A 21,958-nucleotide genomic window follows, 5' to 3' on the forward strand; every position below is an offset into this window, starting at 1 on the left:
TGGGAGAACTTACTTTGGCAGCACCGATTTGCTCCTTGCGAAACTTCTCCAGAGGAGCGATCAAGACGTCATCGGCGTTCTGTATCTGTATCAAATCACAATTTGATAAGAATGTTTAAAAGGAAACTCCTGGGCAATTCTTTGTAGATAGTTTCTCTGAATAACAAAAAAAGGCATTTGTAACTCATACAAGTTTTGGCTGGGTCTGAGGACCTTGAGAAAATATGCGGCGCAGTTTGCCCTTGTAGGATGGTTTAGACGAACATTGCTATTGTTAGGCTGCTGCATTCCTTAAAACTAAAAACTAAAATACAGTAACAGTCCATTTATACAGCAAGAAAAATATATCTGGATTATTTATATTGGCTCGCAATAGGACCGGTAACATGAGCTAGTTATAATAAGTGTCAATTTTTACTAAACTTGACATCTTACTTATTCCCATAAAAACTTTGGCGATTTGTATTAAGACCTTTCAAAATATTTGTTGCAAATCTAAAATCTGAATTTTTTCTTCAAATACATAGCTAATTATATAGATACCACAAGTCATATTTGAGGAAGTAAGAATTGCCTTTATTAATTGTTATTAATAATAATACAAATAAAATCTTGTAAAAAAAAGAAAGTAAATAATCTCAAACAAACAAAAGTAATGTGGTTGGATTTCTTTCAGTTTTGTTCAAAGGATGATGCAGTAATGTGTCATAGTAACTAAAAGCTACAAAAACCCTTCTTATCTGTCTGATCTGAACTGTGCGGGTGTGTTAGATTAAGTTCTGACAGTGGCATTTCCCCAGCAATGTAAACAGCTTATAAATAAATAAAAAAAAATAACAAAAAAAAATAATCAGCACTAAACACGCTGATAGATGTTAGTCATGAATGCTGAGTGATGTGTTGGTGTAATTTGTACATATTTATAGATACACACTGCTCATGGAAAGCAGTAACATTTTATTATCCAATTTTTATGAGTTGTGTCATGAGTTGTGCTAGTGAAGTCCAGCAAGGTCAGATTACCTTTTTGCTTTTATAATGTCATGAGATTTTATTATATAAAAGCAAAAATCTCCTGCTACCTTGGCTTTTCACTGTGCATCCACCTAACTCATGAGTATGCTGAAAAATAGATGTTAATTACATAACAATACAGCTTGCCTGTATTTTTACAGTACTAGCGATAATAATGACATCAGTCAGAGTGATTTAGCACATAAACACACTAAAGCAGCATATTTAAAATAAACATATAAATTCAACACCAGAATCTCCCAGACTGAACAGCAGCCTACAAACATAGCCGTCCAGTACTACAATCCCCAAAACACAGCTTCTCTTCCATGTTCAAAATCAGTTCATACACACAGATTGGACTCAATCACACACACACACACACACACACACACCCTATAAATACAACCATCAAACATGCATATCAAGACATAAAGTATCTCTTATACTATATTCCGGTGGTGGGCCGTGCATTTCACACCTAGGCCTTCACTGGTGTCCTTCCTGAATGAATCCACCTCTATACCATCATTATGAAGCCACGGCTAATCAACTGTTAAACAGCAAATTAAAAAAGAAATTAGGCTACAGTATTTCACACCTCACAAGGATTTTATTACAGTCCGCATTGAAAATGCATTTGTAAGGATGTCTGCGACCAAATCTTTTCCTCTGTCAGCCATTGTGAGTTAAAATATATATATTTTATTTAGTTTGTGCGGTTCGCTGCCTCTGACTAATCCAATCAAAGGATGGGAAATTGCTGACGTAATCGTATGCCTGCTAGATGGCCCCAGTGACTCCAACTCAAAATCTGATTGGTTAATTTAACAATTTCATTGCCACTTATTTTAAGCTATGGGCGCCTGCACTATTGATTCTGAAGGCCTTAAGGCAGATTTCTTTCACCCTGGCAACACATGATGTCAGCCACTGGCTGAAATATGATTGGATACTCTTATCATAAATATACACTACTGGAAGCAGCGTAACATATGAAATGTAGAGAATAGACTATTGGGAATAATATAATACACATTCATGGAAAAATATATTAAATATATTACAATGCAAGTCAGTGATTCAGATCACTGCTGTTCAGGCCAGCAGAGAAGGCCTTGCTGGCCCTGACGGTCTGCCACTGATATATTCACACATGCATTGATGTAATCACTCTAAGTCTCTAGTCTCATTCCTACTACTGGTTGCCATAGTAAATGTTTATCTGTGAGCGGTGTCGCTTGCATTCCAAATCAGTTTTCTTGTCTCCAAAATGGAACATTGTGGAGTGAGATTTGGCGTTTGTATTTTAAATTCAGCGTCATATCATGTGAGATGAAGTGATCCACTGATCACGTGTATTCTACTGTCTTCACTCCCATTGGTAGTCACTCCATATTTCCATAAAGCTAAAATTCTATTCAACAATTAAGTCCAGCATCAGTGGACACATCTAGTCACCAGCGGTTGTTGAAAATGAATGATCTCCGGTCACCATATGTGTAAACATTATATTAGCATTTATGCCTGTCGTACCAAGCCGCTATATTCAATATCCAGGTTCGTGATCTTGTTTTTTAGTTTTTTGATTCTGGTGTAGCCATGTTCAGTCTGTCGACAGCCTGGCTAACTCACTGTTTTTTAAACATATTTGTACCACATGATTTGAATTTGCTTGTCTGTCTGCTCTAAATAAAGCATTTACCTGCTGACTGACTGCAGTCTTGCTCACAGTCTGGCAAAAAAAATGCTGACTCAGCAGGAAAAAAGTCAGATTAGTTTCTGTTGTTGGGGTAATACGGGGAGCAAAAGTTATCAAAAAAGCCTTAATCTGATTGGTATTTCGCTAGTTTTGACATAACCTCTAACAATTGTTGGTTTAAAACAGAAATTCAGAAAACACAACTATGTATGTTCCTTTGCAGCAACTGGTAAAAAAAATCAGCCCATAAGCTGTAACTAAGATCATTGTGAAATTGAGTTGAGTTGAAAGAGTTTCAGACAATTCTCTGAAAAATACTTTCCTGTAAGCTTAATGATTCTGTACTTTTCTCAAAGCTGAAAATGAGTCAAATTCACCCCAAAAACATCAAAAGTTTTGGCGCCCGCAAGCTGGTTCACAGTCCTGACATCATAATTTTTCTTTTCCCGGCATTAAAACTATCACACGAAAAATGATCCAGAGCAACTCTTATTGTATACTGTACAATAATAGTACTATAATTAGCAGCACTTTCGTTTCATAGTCTCAATTGGAAAAACACACAATTACATACTTAAGTTCCTTTTATATACTTTCCCAGGCACCAAGTGGTGGGCTTCCAGTCTCACTAGAGAATTGCCCAAAATAGGTTCCACATGCTTGCCTGTGCACAGCCCTCCCCCTGCCAAACTGACGGTCTGTCTCCACAGCCCTGATCTGCCTACGTCAAAACTAATGCAACCTGAACTTCTAATGTAGTTGGTCAGACTCCAAGCAGCTCCAGATGTAAGATATGGACCTTTCAGAAAGCAGTAACAAATTTGCTGTTGAGAGATGTGTGCTTGACGTGCGTTTCCTGTACTCAAGGCTCCTGGAGTGTAACAGAACCTTAAAGAAATATTTTGCACCTCAAACGTGTAATGAATGCATAAAGGTATAATGAATCATTCTACATCACGGAAAGTCTGGGAAAAAAAAATCGGAATTTCGAAAAATATAATATTTTGAATACAAAGTCTAGAACAAACTGAGTCATGTTGAGCCTGGACACACAGGAGCTGACAGTAAGTGCTTGACTCATTAAAGCGTGTGGCCTTTCAGCACTTTGCAAGGGCTGAGGATTTCCTCATTTCAGTGGCCAGACAGTCATGCCGTCGGCTTGAGTGTATCTCTCATAACACGAGTTCCCATGGCCCCTTATAGCCCGAGAGGAAAGTCACTTCTTACATCAGTCCGATCCATCATGTGGGAAAATGCCTCCCTTTTCAAACAGATATATCTGGCCGCCTTCTTTAGCTTACAGTACGTGCTCTAATGCCACCGGATATGCAGTAAGAGAACTTCAGGTAACCTTTAGAGATACATACATGTAGTAATGTATCAGTTATTTTATTTTTTTCAATATAATAAGTAAGGAATAGAACTTGAGTATGTGCTATTATAGATGATTATTTTTAATTCCTATTATAACGTTACTCTTACTTTTATCTGTCTATAGTTGAATTCATTGCTGTGGACCATCTACAAAACAGTTTCCTGTTTTCACTTGCTTTATAGCAGCTATAAACAGAGCTTCCATCGCCAGCCTCCCTTTTTTTCTTTAAACAGCACTGACCCTGGAGACTCCTTCCACAAGGTTACATAAACATCTCAGCAGAAAGCTTTTTTACTTTGTTAAATAACTATGCATTATTGATCAGTTTATTTTCAGTCTTTGCCATCCACCAAACAATGTCTCTCTGAACAAGCTTTAACTATCGGAACGGTATAGTACATGAATGATTTACGATCGGTTATAACAGTCTCATGAATTTCTTGCGACAACAATGACGAAAACTTTCCAGCTGCTTCCCAGAGGGAGGTCAAAGTGTTCACGTGGAGTCATTCACCCCTTTTTGGTCTCGTTATTGTACATCTATGAATGAAAGCGCTGTCTGGGACTTTCTTTTTTTACGGAGGTATTTGTCATCCTGAGAGGCCTGGCACAGCAGCCTGGGAGAATGGAGCGTAGCGGAGCCACAGTCTGCAGGAAGTAGTCAGGCTGGAGGGGGCTTCTGGGTAATTCTCCCCCTGGGGCTCCTCGCACAGCTCCACTGACCTCCTCTCATTCCAATACACAACAGGGGATCGGGCTGAACAGGCAGCGTTACAGTGCAAGAGATTAAAAAAGGCCTGTTGAATTGATTCCAGATCCATCCAACGCATTTCAGTGCTCCGGGAAACGCATTACGGAATCAGAGCTTTGATGTCAGACTCAATGACCAAATTTCATTCCACATGTGTGTTAATTTTCTCCACTGTGAGTAATGGGCTGAAGCATATTTTCCACAAGGGGCAGGAGAGGACATTGAATAATACTGGCTTTTTACTCAACAGTGCATGTAGACACACAAAGATAAAACATTAGATTCAATATGTACCATAATTCCTAAGATTTGGGCTGGACAATATGATGACACAATATTAATATCAGAATAGATTACATCGCAATTCATAGATATTGTGAGATATCATGGATGTTGTCAGGATTTTTATAACAATTTCTTGATAAAAAGAACAGATTTTAACAGAAGGAATGTTAGAAACCTTACAGTTTTGGACAAAATGTCCTTTTAAATCCATTTTTACTTCTTGCAAAACTAATATGTTGTTAGCAAACCCAATTATCTTGAAATGTATTGTAATATGAAATTTTTTGTCACGTCACCCATGCCTATACTACACAAACATTCAAATAACACTAGCAGAGATGTCTATCAGTATTAAACAGGGTCTATTCCTGCTAAATAAATCCCATGCCAACTACGTAGTTTAGCAAAAATATAATGCTAATTTTCTCCCTTCAGCACTTTTTCACTGGTCTACTATAGTTAACAAGTAAGACAATGTCTCTTACCCCAAATCTTTTCCAATATTACAGGCCCAAATATTTACATCTGTCAACGTTGTTAAACTACATAATCCCAATGTTAAATAAACTACTTCAAATTCGAGTTCATTTTCCGGTGTTCAAGATGGCCACCATGTGACATTTAGTACATATTTATATGTATATTTAATACAGAGAGTTATACTCTGTCCTACCCAACAGCAGCAGAGATAACAACACTGCACAGAGAGAGAGAGAGCGAGAGAGAGAGAGACCCAACCACAGAATTTTACCACAAAACCCCTAACACATGTTACTGGGACAATGTGTGTCAAGCAGTAATAAGCAGCTCTGTTATATTTCATCATAATAAATGACCACAGATATGCCTTGATTCCTATTCTCTCACAAGATTGATTGATTTCTCAGATCAAAGTTAAGGTCTAAGGTGAGCAGAAAATAAGTAAGGCGGTCTGTAAGGTGAATTTTATTCCCTTTGCTCTGACCACTGAAAAGGTAGAAGAGCTTTCTCTGAAAAAGTAGGGAAGTGTAGTTGATGAGTGTTTCCTGTATCACTCTATCAAGTGGACAAATTTCAATGCTATGTCTAAAATGTAAACGCAGAAGAGTCTGGGACATCACTGAATTTAAATCTGGGGACTGAGAAATACCTTTACGGAAAAGATTTTGTGTTTATCATGGCTCAAGGATAAATCAGGTGAGCATTTTTTCCCCTGAAACTAAGACATATAGACAAACATAAGCTTTTGTCCGGACACTATTAGTATTAGCGCAGTATTAGTCATTACCAACATCCATCGTACATGTGTATGGATGAATCATGGGCATGACACATACTCAAATTAGAAATATATAGCAAGAACTATTGTCCTTCAAGTCAAACTTACTTGTTCTCCTTTGTTAATTCAATAGCAAATGTAATAATCCTGGAAATTATGTCACACTATCCTACTTGGGCAGCCTTTTTTTAGTTTTGATAGGCTGGGGAAAAAAAATAATAATAACAAGTGAGAAATTCCAAGGCAACAATAAAGCATCGTGGCAGCTTGCTGAAACGTGCAGTTTCCCCTCTGTCTAAAAAAGAGTCGTGACCCAAACTAAGCATCTGTTTGACCAAAGCGTGTTTCCCATAACTCTCCTGCACTTGTTAGAATAGCAGATTTAGAATAGCAGTTTTTCCCTGAGGCACAAGAGCTATATTTTTGGGGCCAAATTCTACAACGTCATTTAAGCAAAAAAAATAAAACACAGACAAAACTAATGCTGAAGTCGCAACAATGACCCAGGAACACTAGAGGAGTTTAAGACAGTAATTAAACAAGAACAAATAATATGAACAACAGAACAAGCAAGGAATCGAATGTACTTACAAGTCGTCGTCGCTCCTCTTCAACTGTGTTTAATAGCTGAGAGAATTCTTTTAATGACTGAGCTGTGACAAAAACAAACAAACAAATATTTTAGTTATTCAGCTATCACATGTACATCTCATACAACAATGGAATGTATGTTGTAATTTCTGTCCATATTTTGGTTTACAATCATTTGTTAATGTTTTAAGCAGATGTGACAAGACCACCAGAGGTAATGAGAAATTTGATGCTAAATCAAGAGTCTGACCTAAAAATGCAATAACCATACACTCAAAACAGCTAGCAAGACATTACATAAGAAATATTTAACTGTACATTATAAAATATTTCGTTCTCCTTTGTTGTTCAGGACATACACACACCCTCCACTTTATTAGGAACACCTATGATCATGGAATGGTTGTTACTACTACAAGGGCTGTTTTGAGTATTTCAGAAACTGCTGATCTCCTGGGATTTTTAGGCAAAACAGTCTAGAGTCTACACAGAATGGTGCAAAACAACAAAAAAGTGGGTGAGAGTTCTTTTGGTGGAAATGCCTTGTTGATAAGAGAGAGCAGACGAGAATGGCCAGATTGGTTCAAGCTGCCAGGAAGGATATAGTAACTCATATAATCTTTACAACCATGGTGAGCAGAAAAGCATCTCAGCATACACACAACATCAAGCCTTGAGGTGAATGAGCTACAACAACAGAAGACCACATCAGTTTCTGCTCCAGTCAGCCAAGAACAGGACTGTAAAGCTATCATGGGTACAGATTCACCAAAAAGAGACAGTTGAAAATTTGTAAAAAGAAAGAAGGAAAGGGAAAAAAAAACAGCTCAGATCAGTCTGGTCATTCTCCTCTAATCTCTCATCAACAAAGAATGTGTCTGAGGTTAAAGACTCTCTGCTCACAGGATGTTTTTTTTTGTATTTCGCACCATTTTGTGTAAACTCTAGAGACTGTTGTGTGTGAAAATCCCAGGAGATCAGCAGTTTTTGAAATACTCAAACCAGCCCATCTGCTACCCACAACCATCACAGAGTCACCAAGATCACACTTTTGCTTCAATCTGATGTTTAACGTAAACATTAACTGAAGCTCTTGGCCTGTATCTGCTCTGTGCTGCTGCCACATGATTGTATAACTGCATGAATGTCTTGGGGTACAGTTGTTCCTAATATAGTGGACAGTGAGGGTATATAAGACATAAAATCTGCAATTTCATTCGGATTCCTAAACTGTATAAGAAAGGTCAAAGACAAAATGAATTAATTTCCCATTCCCAAAGCTTTTTTTCTTGATTTTCTTTTCCATTTTCAGTTCAAGACAACAACAAAAAATGAAGGCAACATCTACAGAAACCTTCAGACCCGCTCAGACACTTTCTGTAAGGCGAGGAGATTCACAATCAGTGATGCACAGTGATGTACAGATATGAAGGCAAGAAAAAAACCCTGTATGTTCAAGATATGGAAACATGACATAATCATGAAGCATAGGTCTCTGGTGTGTTAGGGAAAAAAACGCATATCAGTCATAACATCCATCTGCTAAAGCAATTCATCCGAAAACACAAGATTTCAATCTTAATACTTCATCTATTTTGTAGATGTGCAACCTGCAGGAAAAAAACCCCTTAAAAGTTAATAACAGGAAAGTTAATAAACAGAAAAACTACATCGCTTCATCTCAGGTTGTTCAGGTCGAGTGGATTAGTGAGCTGTTTCAGCTACATCACTTCCTGCACAGAATACACAACTTTTTCCTGTTTGGCGATAAGACTGTCTCTCACCGCTCTGAGACCCCCTGGTCCTAATCTCTTGCTTTCAGCTCCTCCAAACATGCGTCCCAAGGGTACACATTTGTGGTTATTAACGCAGGCCCATGAGTAAACAGCCCTTCATCTACAGCATGACATACTTCAGCTGCGTTAATGTGCGAGAGAAGCGTAAACACCGAGACGGCATGTTCGCTCGGACTTCAGGCTTTATAAGCATCCGTGAAAAAAATCAGCACATTGCAGATGTATGAATGAGACTGAGATAGCACTTGGAAGAGTGATTTGGTTGATGTTTTTGCGAGTGACAGCAACACTGTGAAGTTTAAATCCCAGAAGTGCTACAAAACCATGGCTTGGCCATTAATGAAATCTAGAGCAGCTGTAGTAAACATTCGAATATCATGGGCATCATGGGAATATTCAAAATGCTTCCTTTATAACAACAGTAAAGCTTTTACCTATAATGAAAGGTCAAGGCTGCTTTCACACTTCAAAATCATGGGTTTTCTGGTCACAGTGGAGCTTCAATGGAATGTTGAACATTTCCAAAAAGAGCAGAATGACAACAAGAGCTTTATTACCTCCTGACCAATCAGAATGCTGCTTCAATTGCAACCGACAAACAAACCTGGTTGACTGATTGATTCTGTCTTTCTTGACTGTCTTGATTGATTCTGAGCAAATATAATGATACATATTTTGACAAAAAAGTTTTCACTGCCATACAGTCAGTTCAAGTCAACTCTTACATTAAACAGTCTTAATTATGTTACACAACCTTTATTATTAGATTTGATCATAAGAAATCAAATCTAGATAGCAAGCTAGGCTAGTTAGTTTACTGGGACTGGTAAGAGCATTGTTATAGTAATAGTGTGAGTATTATATGAGTGACGCAAAAAATAAAATAAAAAGTTGAAAAGAACCCTATGCATGCCTTGCGATGAACTGCCATCCTATCCAGGGTTTATTCCTGTCTCATGCTCAGCGTTCCTGGTAAAGACTCCAGATCCATGATAACCCTGGTGCTTGAATGAATGAATGAACGTCCTTTCAGACATGGGGCTGATTTTCCAAAGAGAACATTTGTGGCTATGTGTCATCACATATTGTGCCTTTGTGCACAGCTTAGATAAAGCACACACACACACACCCAGAACTACTTTTGACTCTATGTTATTATCAGGTGTTAGAAAGGTAAATGAAATTCCATGAGAAAATCTTCTCTCATGTTTGTTTCATCCAAACACTATTATTGTTAGTGTGTAACTCACAACTACCCTCAGACCTAAAGACATGGTTTGGTGGAAGATGGTTTCCTGTTCCTCATACACAGAAATGTGTTGAAATTTGTGGTGATGAAACACGCCACAGATGTGGGAGATGGAGATGAAATAAAATTACGCTCAATGTTTTCTTCACTCGTCAAGTGTTTAGCAAATAAATGCCTTAATAATTACTGGTAATGGCATGTTTGGGTTAAGCTGCATAACTTAACACTTGATTTAATACTGCATTCACGTTTGCAATATATTTACTTGCGCTCTTGAATAAAGGAACCGTCTAACCTGTAACTGTTATTACAGGTGCACTTTTTATTTACACTGATGGGGTTTGCTGTTAGCAGAAAATAATCAGTTACAGAATGGTGTGATGTGGCTTGATGTGAAGCGTGGTTACTCTTACCAGCTGAAAGTTGGTTATTGTCCTATAATAGCATTTTTCTAAGTGCAGGATTTTGCATAAAACAGAAAGTCTGGCTATTTACCTTTAACCTCTTTCATCAATAAGGTGTTTTTACCCCCAGAACTGTCTCTCAATGTTTTTGTTTTTTTTTTTGCTGTTTTTAACCATTATGTGTAAACTCTAGAGTTTCTGAAATACTCAAACCAGCTCATCTGGTACCAGCATCTGACCATTCGGTCCATTCTTCTGACCTGCATCTGCATCATTTTTTGTGCATCACACTGTGTACACTGTACTGGTGTTCATAATAAAGTGGGCAGTGAGTGTATGGATCAGTGTATTCTTGTTATGAGACACTCATTTTGGTTATTGCATGTGTTTTATCATTATACTGTATATACTACTGTTTTCCTCTTTGTTTAAAAGTTTCACACAAAACGTACACGTTATATGCTTGTCGTTCACAGTTGCTAGGCAACAGGGGAACGTGGGCATCGAAAGCATGAACTTTACACTGGCCAGGAAAGAGGCTCATAATTTTAACAATTGTTTTTTTATTTAAAAATTTTTTATACGGACAGCCTAAAAGGGCTAGTGACACTAATGACACCATAAAAGTATTAGGAATATTAATAATTTCCTCAGATGTATTGGTAAATTCCCAATGACATTATGACACATTCGCTATTTGCCAATTAAATGTCCATGGATTGCTCCAAACTGGAAAACGGAAATCTGAAGTCGAATTTAAGCTGTTCCAAAATTTCAGCCTCTGGTTTCTTTTGTCTTTATTACTATGTCTTATTATCTTATACCTGCCTGGTTACTTTAAGACTCTCTGACTATCCTTATTGAAGGCCCTTCGCTGCTGCATGTTTAAGTGATTTGATCAGATTTTTGTTTTTATAAAGCATTGTTTCGAAATTGTACTCTTCATCACCCCTGGGATATTACATTTCAGGCAGCACTGTGTTCCTTTGGTATGAAAAGACATCACTGTTTACCGCAGAATAGCGCTTAGACCGGTGCGTGGTGGTGCTAGTGGCAGCAGCAATGGGCAGGATTGTTTTCAGATGTGTGTCAGACAGAGCGGGTGTGCGTCTTTCGACAGCTGTGTGGCTCAGAATGAGACCATGGAAATGAAGTAACTGTGGCGACCACAGTAAAATCCACAGTATATAGTTATACTGTTTAATTAAGTGTTAATTCTATTTGCAGGACCTCGGATTAAATTAACACCTATAGGGTCAATTTAAGTCTAGATGGATCAAAATGAACACTGTACTCCTGGTAACACTGGGAATTTTGCCACAAGAGTACTTTTTTTAATATGGGTGGTTTCAATATGGAAACTGTGATAACTATCACATGTCTACTGCTTTCGGCATCATCTGATTATATGATTATTTCCCATGGTGGAAAGTCATACAGATCATCCTGCTATGAGAACTGGGTAAAATCCCACAGGGATCGGTGGTTAGTCACTTACCGATGCTAATCTCATCATCGGTTTCTGCGTCGCCGATGCATTCAAACTGAAAATCCTGAAGAGACTGTGAAAACTTCTGCACAGCTGCAGAAAGATCTGCAAAAAGAGAGACATTTTTGTATCAGTCTATCTGTCTTCATATCAGCTCATTTTTCCAGGACAACATTCCCATACGCTAAAAATACAATGATATTTATTCGCAGCACTAATAACAGCTTTCGGAAGTGAATCTCACGGACCAGATGCTACACTGGGCACATGTTTAGGCTCAAATTACTGTTCTAAAGAGACAGCTGTGGAACCTCATATGACCTTTGTGTGTTGTAGGTTCTGATCATGGTGGATCTGCCTCAAGGTTCTGCATATTGCACTTTCTGAGATGCTTTTCTGCTTACCACAGTTGTAAAGAGTGATTACTTGAGTTACTGTTGCCTTCTTGTCCCCTCTGGCCGTTCTCCTTAGACCTCTCTCATCAACAAGGCATTTCCGCCAGCAGTGAAAGTGCCGCTTACTCAGTGTTTTTTGTTTTTCCACACCACACTGTCTACAGCCTAGAGACTTTCTCATCTGTTTCTTAAGCAAGCGTTCGAGCCATGTTGCCATGGCACAGAGCAGCGAACAGAGCAGAATGGACAAAGAATGAAAGAAGACTGTGTGAGAGAAAGAAAAAAAGAAAACCACCCTTCAAGAGCACTCTCTCTCTCTCTCCCTTCTCTCTCTCTGAGAGACAGAAGAGATACCTTCATTTATATTGTTCTACTTGGTTGTAGTTAGAAGTTAGCCGCTGATTTCTATTAGCTCGGAATGTATACCACAAAACGAGGCTGTCAGTGCAGCTGCTTTTACGTTTTACCTAATAATTTGTTTACATTCTTGACGTAGTTTCGTTTTGTTTTGACTTTCCTTAAAAGTCTGGAAATGCTGTTAGGATAAATGGAGCTTTGCCTGTGTTGACCCATGAGCACATTTACTTCACAAAAAAAAAAAAAAAACGAAGCACACAAGGACAGGATTAAAAAATCACTTCAAACGCATATCAGTGCCAGTAACTTCTCCCTCATCCAGGTAATTTCTTCAGCTTTACAGCAGTTGTAGAGTTTATTTATAATACACAGAACATTTTGTGCTCATATGAATGTTGAAGTATGAATAATATTATCCCACAGTACTGGTGAACAATCAAATCTGAACGTGAATCAAAACTTGATTCATTTTCTATAAAAGCAAGTTCTATAAAAAATATGCTTAAAAAGATGGTTAATTAACATTTATAGCAAAAACTTTCCAGTGTCAGCAGCATAACAGTCTGAGTAACAGTTAATACCTCTTTAGGATAGAAGAATTTGCAGTTTCTCTGTAACATAATAATCTGCATCATTTTTGTTGCCAAGCGAAAGAAAAAGGGAAGCTGATAAAAGAGCGTCTGTCAGTAGCTGCTATAATGTAAGAGATAACAAGAGCCCAGTTGTTTGAAACCAGAGAAAAACAGGGGTATAGTTTTGCACATTCAATGCAGTGGCAGCTCAGCGGTTCAGGCACTGGTTTGTTGATTAAAATGTCATGGGTTCAAGCCCCAACTCTACCACTGTCAGGCCCTGGAGTAAGACCCTTCTTCTTCTTTATACCAGGGACACTGTGCTGGGAAATGCAAAGGGAAGAGTTCTGCTGTACTGGCTTTCTTTGTCTTAATGGTAATTTGTGGGGCACCTTTTCAAACAGTCCGGGAAAACGATTTATACAGTAAAAGGAAGAAAAATAAAAATGTTGGGAGAAAAAGAACGTTTTTTTAATACTGGTATGGTTAAGTGAGAGCGAGAGAGAGAGGCACATTGGAGAATTTTTATTTGATCATTTCCAATGCTTTTGAGAAATGTGGTCCAAAATATTATCTCTGTAACAGATGTGAAGGTAAATAAATATAAAATGAGAAGAGATCATTAAAAATTAATGATTTAAATTTAATCTTGTCATCAAACATATGTAAGGAAGTAGCTTTTGTTAAATACAAAATGAAAACAGTTTGCTACGATGTACCCTGTAGCATAGTGTTAAGGTTGTCAGAACCGAACAGTCAAGGTGAAGCAAACTGATGGACACCAACATTGGAAAGCGATTACATCACGTCTACACTGAGTTCCTCTTACAGTGACTAAAGCATTAAACTTTTATTAACATTTTGCCCAAAACTAATGAAAATACCAAGTTTTAAATACCATAATGTTACTGTGAAAGATTCCACTCAAGGAAAGTACGTCTTCTGACACAATCATAGCACAAAAACAACGTATTAAAGATCGAGAATCCTCATTATCATGTCGGACATCCTAGTTCAAGAATGTGCTGTTAGTATAGAAATACACAACATACTAGAACAAGTGCAGTGATTTTCCTTGAAGCCACACCTACTAGCAAAGCTTCCAAAAACAAGAAGAGTTCTTCAGATATCAAGGATATAAATCCTAGCTTCCTAAAGGTGTCATCTTCAAAGGGAAGTACATATTTGTATGAGGATCAATAAAATAATCATAAAACTATAAAGATTCTCCCTTAAGGGATAGCTAAAGGTCTGTTAAGAAATCTAGAAACTTTATTTTTTTATTTAAAGAGTGTATTTCGTAATAATATTGATGCATATCTATCCAAATAGTGCATGTATAAGTAACGCATTATTACACGAGATATACAATCTGAACATGAACATTAAGAATTCTGGGGCCTTTCGTGCATGCCTTTCGAAAAACTGTCCTATAAACTAATACATCTGATCTGATTTAGTCTTTAACTATTTAGTCCATTATTCTTTGATAAACATAAACATATTATAATCTAACATTATAATAATGACGCCACAGGTCAAGGATATGCTGCTCATTTTCTGTTTTTACGTTATTCCTATTATTCATACATTTTATATAGAAAAAGTTGTTAAAAAATTGCTAATAAAATAAATTTAAAAAAAGAGGAAAAATGTATATTATTATGTCCTTGAGAGCACTCAAGACTGGCTATTTTTTATTCAGATGTAATGAATAAAAAAATGTAATGTGTGTATTGTCAAAACTATTTACATTATTATTTGGTTTGAACACAAAGTCGTATATATCCATGCACTAATATTCAATAATAATAACAATAATAATAATCATTGGCAATGATGCTGGATGTCTGAAGATAGGAAAATTTAATCAGATAATAAGAAAATAAATGGAAACTCACTGATTTCTAGCAAAAGTAACCTTAAACATAATTGAGGCCCCCACCCTCGATTACTTGCAAAAGCATGACATCAACGGTGGAAGAAAAAAAAGTCTTTCCTTTCGAACCAATGCTTTTACACAACTCCTTAGATTTTTAACGTAGTAATGCATACATAAACAAAAACAAACACGACTTTTTCCATTGTAAAGTGATCTCATTCATTGTTTCATCTACAAGCTTATAATAAACTGATGTTAAAGGCAGATCCTGGGTAGAACCTACTTTTCAGGGCGCTGATGAGCATGTTGCCATCCTTAATGAGCTCCTTTATGAACTTATTGGTTCGATCCAGCTCAATTTCGTGACATTTCAGCCGATCTCTGAAGTCTGGACTGTCCAAAAACGAGTCGCTGAATTCCAGAGCGGGTAATCCCATTGTATTAGAACTGCAATCGAGGTCGAAAATGCAACAAAACCACGAAATACCCCTATTCGGTTTGGTAACGTCCCCCCCTTTTTTTCCCCCCTTCTGTCGTCAATTCCCGTTTTTTTTTTTTCTTTCTTACGACTTACAGTTACCTTTCCAACTCTTGAAACTAAGTATCCAGAAAGCCTACTTCCGGCATGTTGTTTCCCTCTCCATCACTAGGAGACGTTATTCTCTTTCACCAACTCGTGTTCAGACAAACCCTGCCTCCTCTACTGTGATTGGTTCAGAGCCCACCTACTCCTTTATTTTCCGATTGGTCAGTAATTTATCCCTCCATGCGGTCATCTGAGTTGACCGAGTGAGCATGCAATGCTGGCCTATCCCAGTGGACGGTCTGTGATTCTCCAGGAAACGCTGGACGGATAAAGAAAGAGTATTCATGATGAAAATCCCACGGGAAAAAAGAAAACGTGTTATATGGCGTCTTGTATATCCACACTTTTGGGAATAAAGCAGAGGTTGTTTCTGATTCTTGTGATAGCAGTAGCACTGTTCATGTTTTCTCTGGATAATTCATCTACAAATGTGAGGGTTTGGAAATGCAGTTGTATGAAAAGGTATAATACACTAACCCCCAACCCAAGCCTCTATTTTTCTAACTTTTGTTTGAATACTCATGAGGTTTGAGAGGTTTCATGAGTTGTGTAAAAGTTTATAGCTTCTTGAAAGTTCATCAGAAATCTATCCTAAATTGCATTACATTACAGGTATTCAGCAGGCGCCCTTATCCAGAGAAACTTACATTTTTATCCCATTTGATACAACTGAGCGTTAAGGGCCTTGCTCAGAGGCCCTGCAGTGGTAGCATGGTGGACCGGGGATTTGAACTCACAAGCTTCCCATCAGTCTGCCAACACCATAACCACTAAGCTACCACGTCCTCATCCCATGTAGTCAAATCAAAGACTTTTTCTTTGACACTTAAAAATGATAAACTTTCTTTGTTATTCAGTCGTTTATTCTGCCTTTTTGTGTGTATCTGTTAGGTAATTATATGAGTATTGTGCACCTTTCAAAATGAATGCACATAAGTGGACTTTAATAACCTCTCATGTACATGAATGAACATTCAGAGTAAAGCTTTAAAGGTGCACTACACAAACCATTTACATAATAAAAGTACAATATGAGAGTACCACCAGGGTGAAAAGGAAAAGTGTAGTTTAGGACAATTTATTAAAATAAATAAATAAAAAGTGTAGGGTGCTATATAGAACCTATTTGTTCATTAGTGCACTTTCATAAACTTAGAGGATGGACTGCCATCTAGAGGACTGCTTACAGAACATTCACTCCTAAATTGCAGGAGCATAAGAAATCAGGCTGAATATTACTGTCTAATATAATGGGATGGAAAAAACAAAAGCAAAAAAACAAACAAACAAACAAAAAAAACAACAACCCCATTTTAGACCTGATAGACAAGACCAGACCAGTCAAATACAATATGTCACGACAGTGTGACATTCAGCGATCATGTAACTTGGTACACTAAGCAGAACAGACTATTTTTAACTTCACGCTCAGCCTTTGCCTTTGGTAAGCACTTTGGACAGTTCGGAGAGTTGTTTAACTTTGTTTAAGGTAAGTTATCTCTCCTCACATATTGGCCAGAAACATGTCTTCATTCATCTCAGCATTGCTGGATGCATTGTAAGAATTACTTTAACCTGGTGCTTTTGGTTATGGCTCATAAATGATGTGAGTAGTCAGGATAAACAGGTAAACAGATCGAAACAAAAGTTTCCTGTACTAATTCATTCATCTGTTTCAAGGAGCTGCTGAAAATTCTTTTCACAGACGCACAGATGGTATGTTTATTTTATTTCCTTTTTATTATATACCCCAATGTTTAAGTCAAAAGAAATTGATTTCAGAGTTTGTCCTGTTATAACGAACAGCAAAATCAAACCAAAATCAGTTTTGAAATTTATAACAGTAACCTCTTGAACGTTGATTATAATAAATAATAAATTGCTTTATATATTGGTTTCACAAACAAATTCCATTAGAGGACAGAGAAAGCTGAGACTGTGAAGCAGACACAGCAAAACACTGTGGTTTGGTGATTTTGTGCACTAAATTAAACCTTTTAATCCACTTTTACCACCTTTTTCCTCATAAATAATAAGACAAATGTTATGGTGTCATGCTAGCCAAAAGCCCCCCCCAAAAATACAGTCCTCTTTTATAAAGGCTTTCCAATGGCACAAATTTAACTGGTTACTAGAAAGTGCTTACAATGGAGACTCTCTCCAAAAAGGGTGAATAAATGCCTACTCACAGAAAACATAATCATATAATTTTTCTTGTTCTGTAGACTAAGATTATGGGACTCTGCTATACATGTCCAGTAGTCCAAAGTTATTACTATGCAAAAGATAATGTATTAGAATGAGTGCATTAACACAAACCCGTGTTTTGCGGCTGCAATAGTGAGAGCTGCTGTTATAAGAATCTAAGTAACACCTTCAGCCCCAATCAGATTTGAGAATTCAAGAGCTATTGGTATAAAAACTATGAGTCTGAGTTATCAGTGGTGTTTATATGATAGCCAATTGAAAAGTGTGAAAAAAGTTCTTTTCTGCATTGCTTTGCCATTCAGAGCCGATATAGGAGGTCAGCGCCTGCATCTAGCAAGAGGCTGCACAGGCATTGTGAGAGCTGCCACAGCAAACACTGCAAAGCTCCCATAGAGATCACTTTGTCATGCATGATCATTAACTGCCGCTTGCTGTGTGGAGCCTCCTTTCACATGTGCAAAGAGGACGAACACATACTGCTGTGTCCTAATGAGAAGGTTCCCTGCATCAATGCCAACTCCGGCTGCCCTTTCACCATGTGTCGCTCAAAGCTGGCCAGACACCTGGAGGTGTGTCCTGCTAGTGTGGTGGTCTGCTCAATGGAGTGGAACCGTTGGCCCATCGAAGACATAAAGTCACCTTTATTTAGCAACCTCATGAAGGACGTCCGTGAGCATCAAGCTCTGGACCTGTCCATGGCTCTAAGAGATCAAAAGCAACTATGCAGCAGGCTGAAAATGAGGAGTTTCTTTCCTCAGCTGATGCAGGAACCAGAAGAACCTATTCCAGTAGAAGCAGAAGCAGAAGATGAGGCAGCATGTGGTGACTTTTTGGTTAATGGGAGTCATGTGAATTCCATGAGAGGTGAGGTTTCAGTAAATGGTCTTGTTAATGTCCAGGCAAAGGAGTCAGCTGCGATAGACCTTACTGTTGATAAAGAGAAATACAACATGTATGAGAAGATGTTTAGCAAGGAGAGAGGTGGCTGCAAGCAAGCCCAAGAAGAAGAATCAAAAAAAGGAGTTAATAAAGACAAGACTGACTCAACTAAAGATACCCATAACCCATCTACCCCTGATCAGCAAGAAACTGCTAAGCCCACAGTGGAAGATAGACCTAGAGGAAATGTTGTCCAACCAGACACCTCTAAAACAGGCTTTGCTCCTTGGCAAGAAGGAGTTCTGGAAAGACTTGGTCAAGAAGTAAATCCAAGAGAGTACAACATGTATGTAGTTCACCATGGACGCATGCTTCTTGCCTTTGGCCAGATTGAAGCTTGCACTCCTAGAGAGAAGGATTTTGTTTATGGAAGCCTGGAACCAATACCAGTTCAATCCCTTCGTTCTTTTAATGTTCCTGTCAGTTACAGGCACAAACGTATCCAGTTTAAAGATCCTGCAACCCGAGTACGCACTGAGCACAAGAGCGTGGACACGTCTGATTTGGGTGTTTCTACGTATGAGGACACTCAGATGGATGAGATGTTTGCAACTTTGCTGTGTGCTGCAGAAGAGGAGATCAGAGGACACAAGATCAGTGAATCTGTGGCCACAGATGGACTTTATATTGATATTGCAACTCAAACATATGACTTTCCAGCAGCTCCATTTAAGTACAACACCACTTTGGCTGATATCACAGAGGACAGGGATTTGAAACTTTACCTCCAGATTGATACAGAGAGCGTGACACTTAGGCACAACAAAACCACTTCGGCGTTCACTTTTATGTGTGAACATTTCTTCAGAAGGGATGAGTTTGCGTCACACTTTAAAAACGTGCACTCAGATATCCAGTCTAGTTTGAATGGCTGGTTCGAGCAGAGGTGTCCTCTTGCTTATCTGGGCTGCAGCTTCAGCCAGAGACGACTCCAGCCCTCCACACACAGAGCTTTGGTCTTCTTTAACCCGGACCTTAGCATCTTCACACTCAGACCTGATATTGACACACCTCACATGGCCGAGTCCCAAATGGTCCCAGTTGGATATGAGGATTCTCTCAGTAATCTTCCTTTTGAGGTGCTGCGTCAGATTGCCAGATACCTGGACAGCTTCTCCCTTTCCCAGCTGGCCCTGGTGTCCCGACTTTTTAGAGATGTTAGTGCCACATTCCTGCATGACAGAGGAATAGTCAGCTTGAAATGGAAGAAAAAGCTGTACACTCATGGTGGAGCCAAATGGAAATCATCCATAGTAAGTACTTTTGTGATGGATGCTGTTGTTGAACATACAGTACTAAATAAAATGCAATAGACAAATGCATAGCTAGCTGTTTTGAATCACAACCAAAGTGACATGGGCTAGGGCTAGAATACCTAAATACTAATTTAAGAAACAAAACTTTCTGAATTGGCAAAATATTCCTTCCTGCAAGATCAGTTCCAGGTGTTGGAACTGGACCTTATCTAACTACTCCAAAACAACACTGAAACAACATACATAAACACAGCCAGTCTGAACTAATTTGTCTCCACCCCTTGGACATTTGGCTTGACTTCACCTAGAAAAGAGCAGCTGGATCAGGTCTGATTCCAACCTACTGACTTTTCAATCTGCAGCAAGAGGTACTTGAAAATGGGAGGAGACCTGATTGACAGGCAAATGTACATGACACCTTGAACTGATTGGTGGGATTTTGGTGGTCTACATCCACATTAGATCAATATCAGGTGTTGGCCAATACAAAAAGGTCTCCTGTCATATATACGTGTGTGTGTGTGATTATTAATAACTATTTTTGGAATAGTGATTCTTTTTGTCTAATTTTTTCTTCATTCTCTTTCTCTCCCAGGTTTGGGAGTTCAGTAGTCTGTTCAGCAGAGTGGACACTTGGAGTATTGATGACACAGTTCCCATGGCTGAGCACCTTAAGCACTGTCCATTTTACCAAACAGAACCCAAAACCAAGCCTTTTCCACTGGCCAGGATACAGAAAAACAATAAAGGTTTAAAGGCCCAGAAAAGTCTAGTCAACCATTTTATGGGGCGGAGCTAGTGTTAAAATGATTACTAGCTTGATTTCTTGTGTCATTTTTATAATTGCAGTAATTACTGTACACTATACCGAATGAAAATGGAAGTGTAGAGATCATGAGGACATTTTTAGGATAAACTGACACTAAACTGTAATGAGGTCCATGTTGTGGTGAAATAGTAAAATGGAAGGATTATTGACATTAAGGATTCTATTCTATCACCTCACCTCTCTATCCCTTTGTGACTGTTTGATCACTACACCTGTCTGTTACTTCTTCTCATGGCAAACACTATGATCTCTGGTGCTTACCATGACTGAAAGCACTGATATTGGAGTGATACTCCTTCCAAAAATGTTAAATGTCTATGTCTCCACATAGAAAAATTCACCATAGCAATGATTATGGTCTGTTCTTTATATTCAATTCTATTACATTGCCATAAGGATGTGGACACCTGAGTATTGACCATCCAGTTCCAAAACCATGGCCATTAACAGCCTCCGTTCTTCTGGAAAGGCTGTAGGGGATTTGTGCTCATTCATTCACAAGAATGCCACAAGAAGGCATTGATTTCAGATTAGAAGACCTGTTTGATGCAGGGCATTAATTAATTACAAAAGTGTAATCTGGTTGAGGTCAGGGTTCTGTACAGGCAACCTTAAATCTTCCACACCAACTTTGGCAAACCATTTCTTAATGGATGTCACTTAGTTCACAGGGGGGATTGAACAGGTTTGGGCCTCTTACTTGCAGTGAAAGACAAACTTAATGATACAGCATATAATGACTTCCTAGACAATTGTTCGTGACAGTTTTGTGAAGACCTTCATATGGGTGCTGTGGTCAGGTGTCCGTATACTTTTGCCTATATGGTTTAATGTGATGTCATGGTTAATGTGATGCCCCTGTGAATGAGCTGTTAACCTAGAAAACGTGTGTTCATATAAACATGTTGTAAATGCCTAATGCTGAAGTGATAAATGGTATTATTTTCAAGGATTAAGTGTTGTGCTGCATTTGAATTGTGTTACATAAAGGAAAAAGCAACTAACTGTTGACATCTCAAA

General features: G+C 38.2%; 2 protein-coding genes across 6 annotated transcripts in view; one reads left to right on the forward strand and one right to left on the reverse strand.

The window, feature by feature from the left end:
* The window catches only part of arhgap42a (Rho GTPase activating protein 42a), a 42,080-nt gene extending 26,315 nt beyond the window's left edge, over nt 1–15,765 (reverse strand). For 2 of the 4 annotated variants that reach the window (XM_058415847.1, XM_058415846.1), the window contains exons 1-4: nt 15,404–15,764; nt 11,924–12,019; nt 6,977–7,038; nt 14–85 (exon numbers count right to left, since the gene is read on the reverse strand). In XM_058415847.1, coding sequence (XP_058271830.1) covers nt 14–85; nt 6,977–7,038; nt 11,924–12,019; nt 15,404–15,557 — 384 coding nt within the window. In that variant the 5' untranslated portion in view covers nt 15,558–15,764. Of the gene's footprint in view, nt 1–13; nt 86–6,976; nt 7,039–11,923; nt 12,020–15,403 lie in introns of all 4 variants that reach the window. The other 2 variants (XM_058415845.1, XM_058415849.1) reach the window with 2 other exon arrangements.
* A 1,239-nt stretch (nt 15,766–17,004) lies between these two features.
* On the forward strand, nt 17,005–21,869 carry fbxo40.2 (F-box protein 40, tandem duplicate 2). Of its 2 annotated transcripts, XM_058415843.1 has the most exons (4): nt 17,005–17,195; nt 17,387–17,422; nt 18,217–20,106; nt 20,705–21,869. In XM_058415843.1, the coding sequence occupies exons 2-4, from the start codon at nt 17,420–17,422 to the stop codon at nt 20,906–20,908; spliced, it is 2,097 nt and encodes a 698-aa protein (XP_058271826.1). In that variant the 5' UTR covers nt 17,005–17,195; nt 17,387–17,419; the 3' UTR covers nt 20,909–21,869. The 2 variants fall into 2 exon arrangements, with proteins under 2 accessions (XP_058271826.1, XP_058271827.1); XM_058415844.1 differs by lacking the exon at nt 17,005–17,195 and having other exon boundaries at nt 17,202–17,422.
* Nucleotides 21,870–21,958: the final 89 nt, after the last annotated feature.

The sequence above is a fragment of the Hemibagrus wyckioides genome, linkage group LG18, assembly GCF_019097595.1.
Source record: "Hemibagrus wyckioides isolate EC202008001 linkage group LG18, SWU_Hwy_1.0, whole genome shotgun sequence".
Taxonomy (NCBI): Eukaryota; Metazoa; Chordata; class Actinopteri; order Siluriformes; family Bagridae; genus Hemibagrus; species Hemibagrus wyckioides.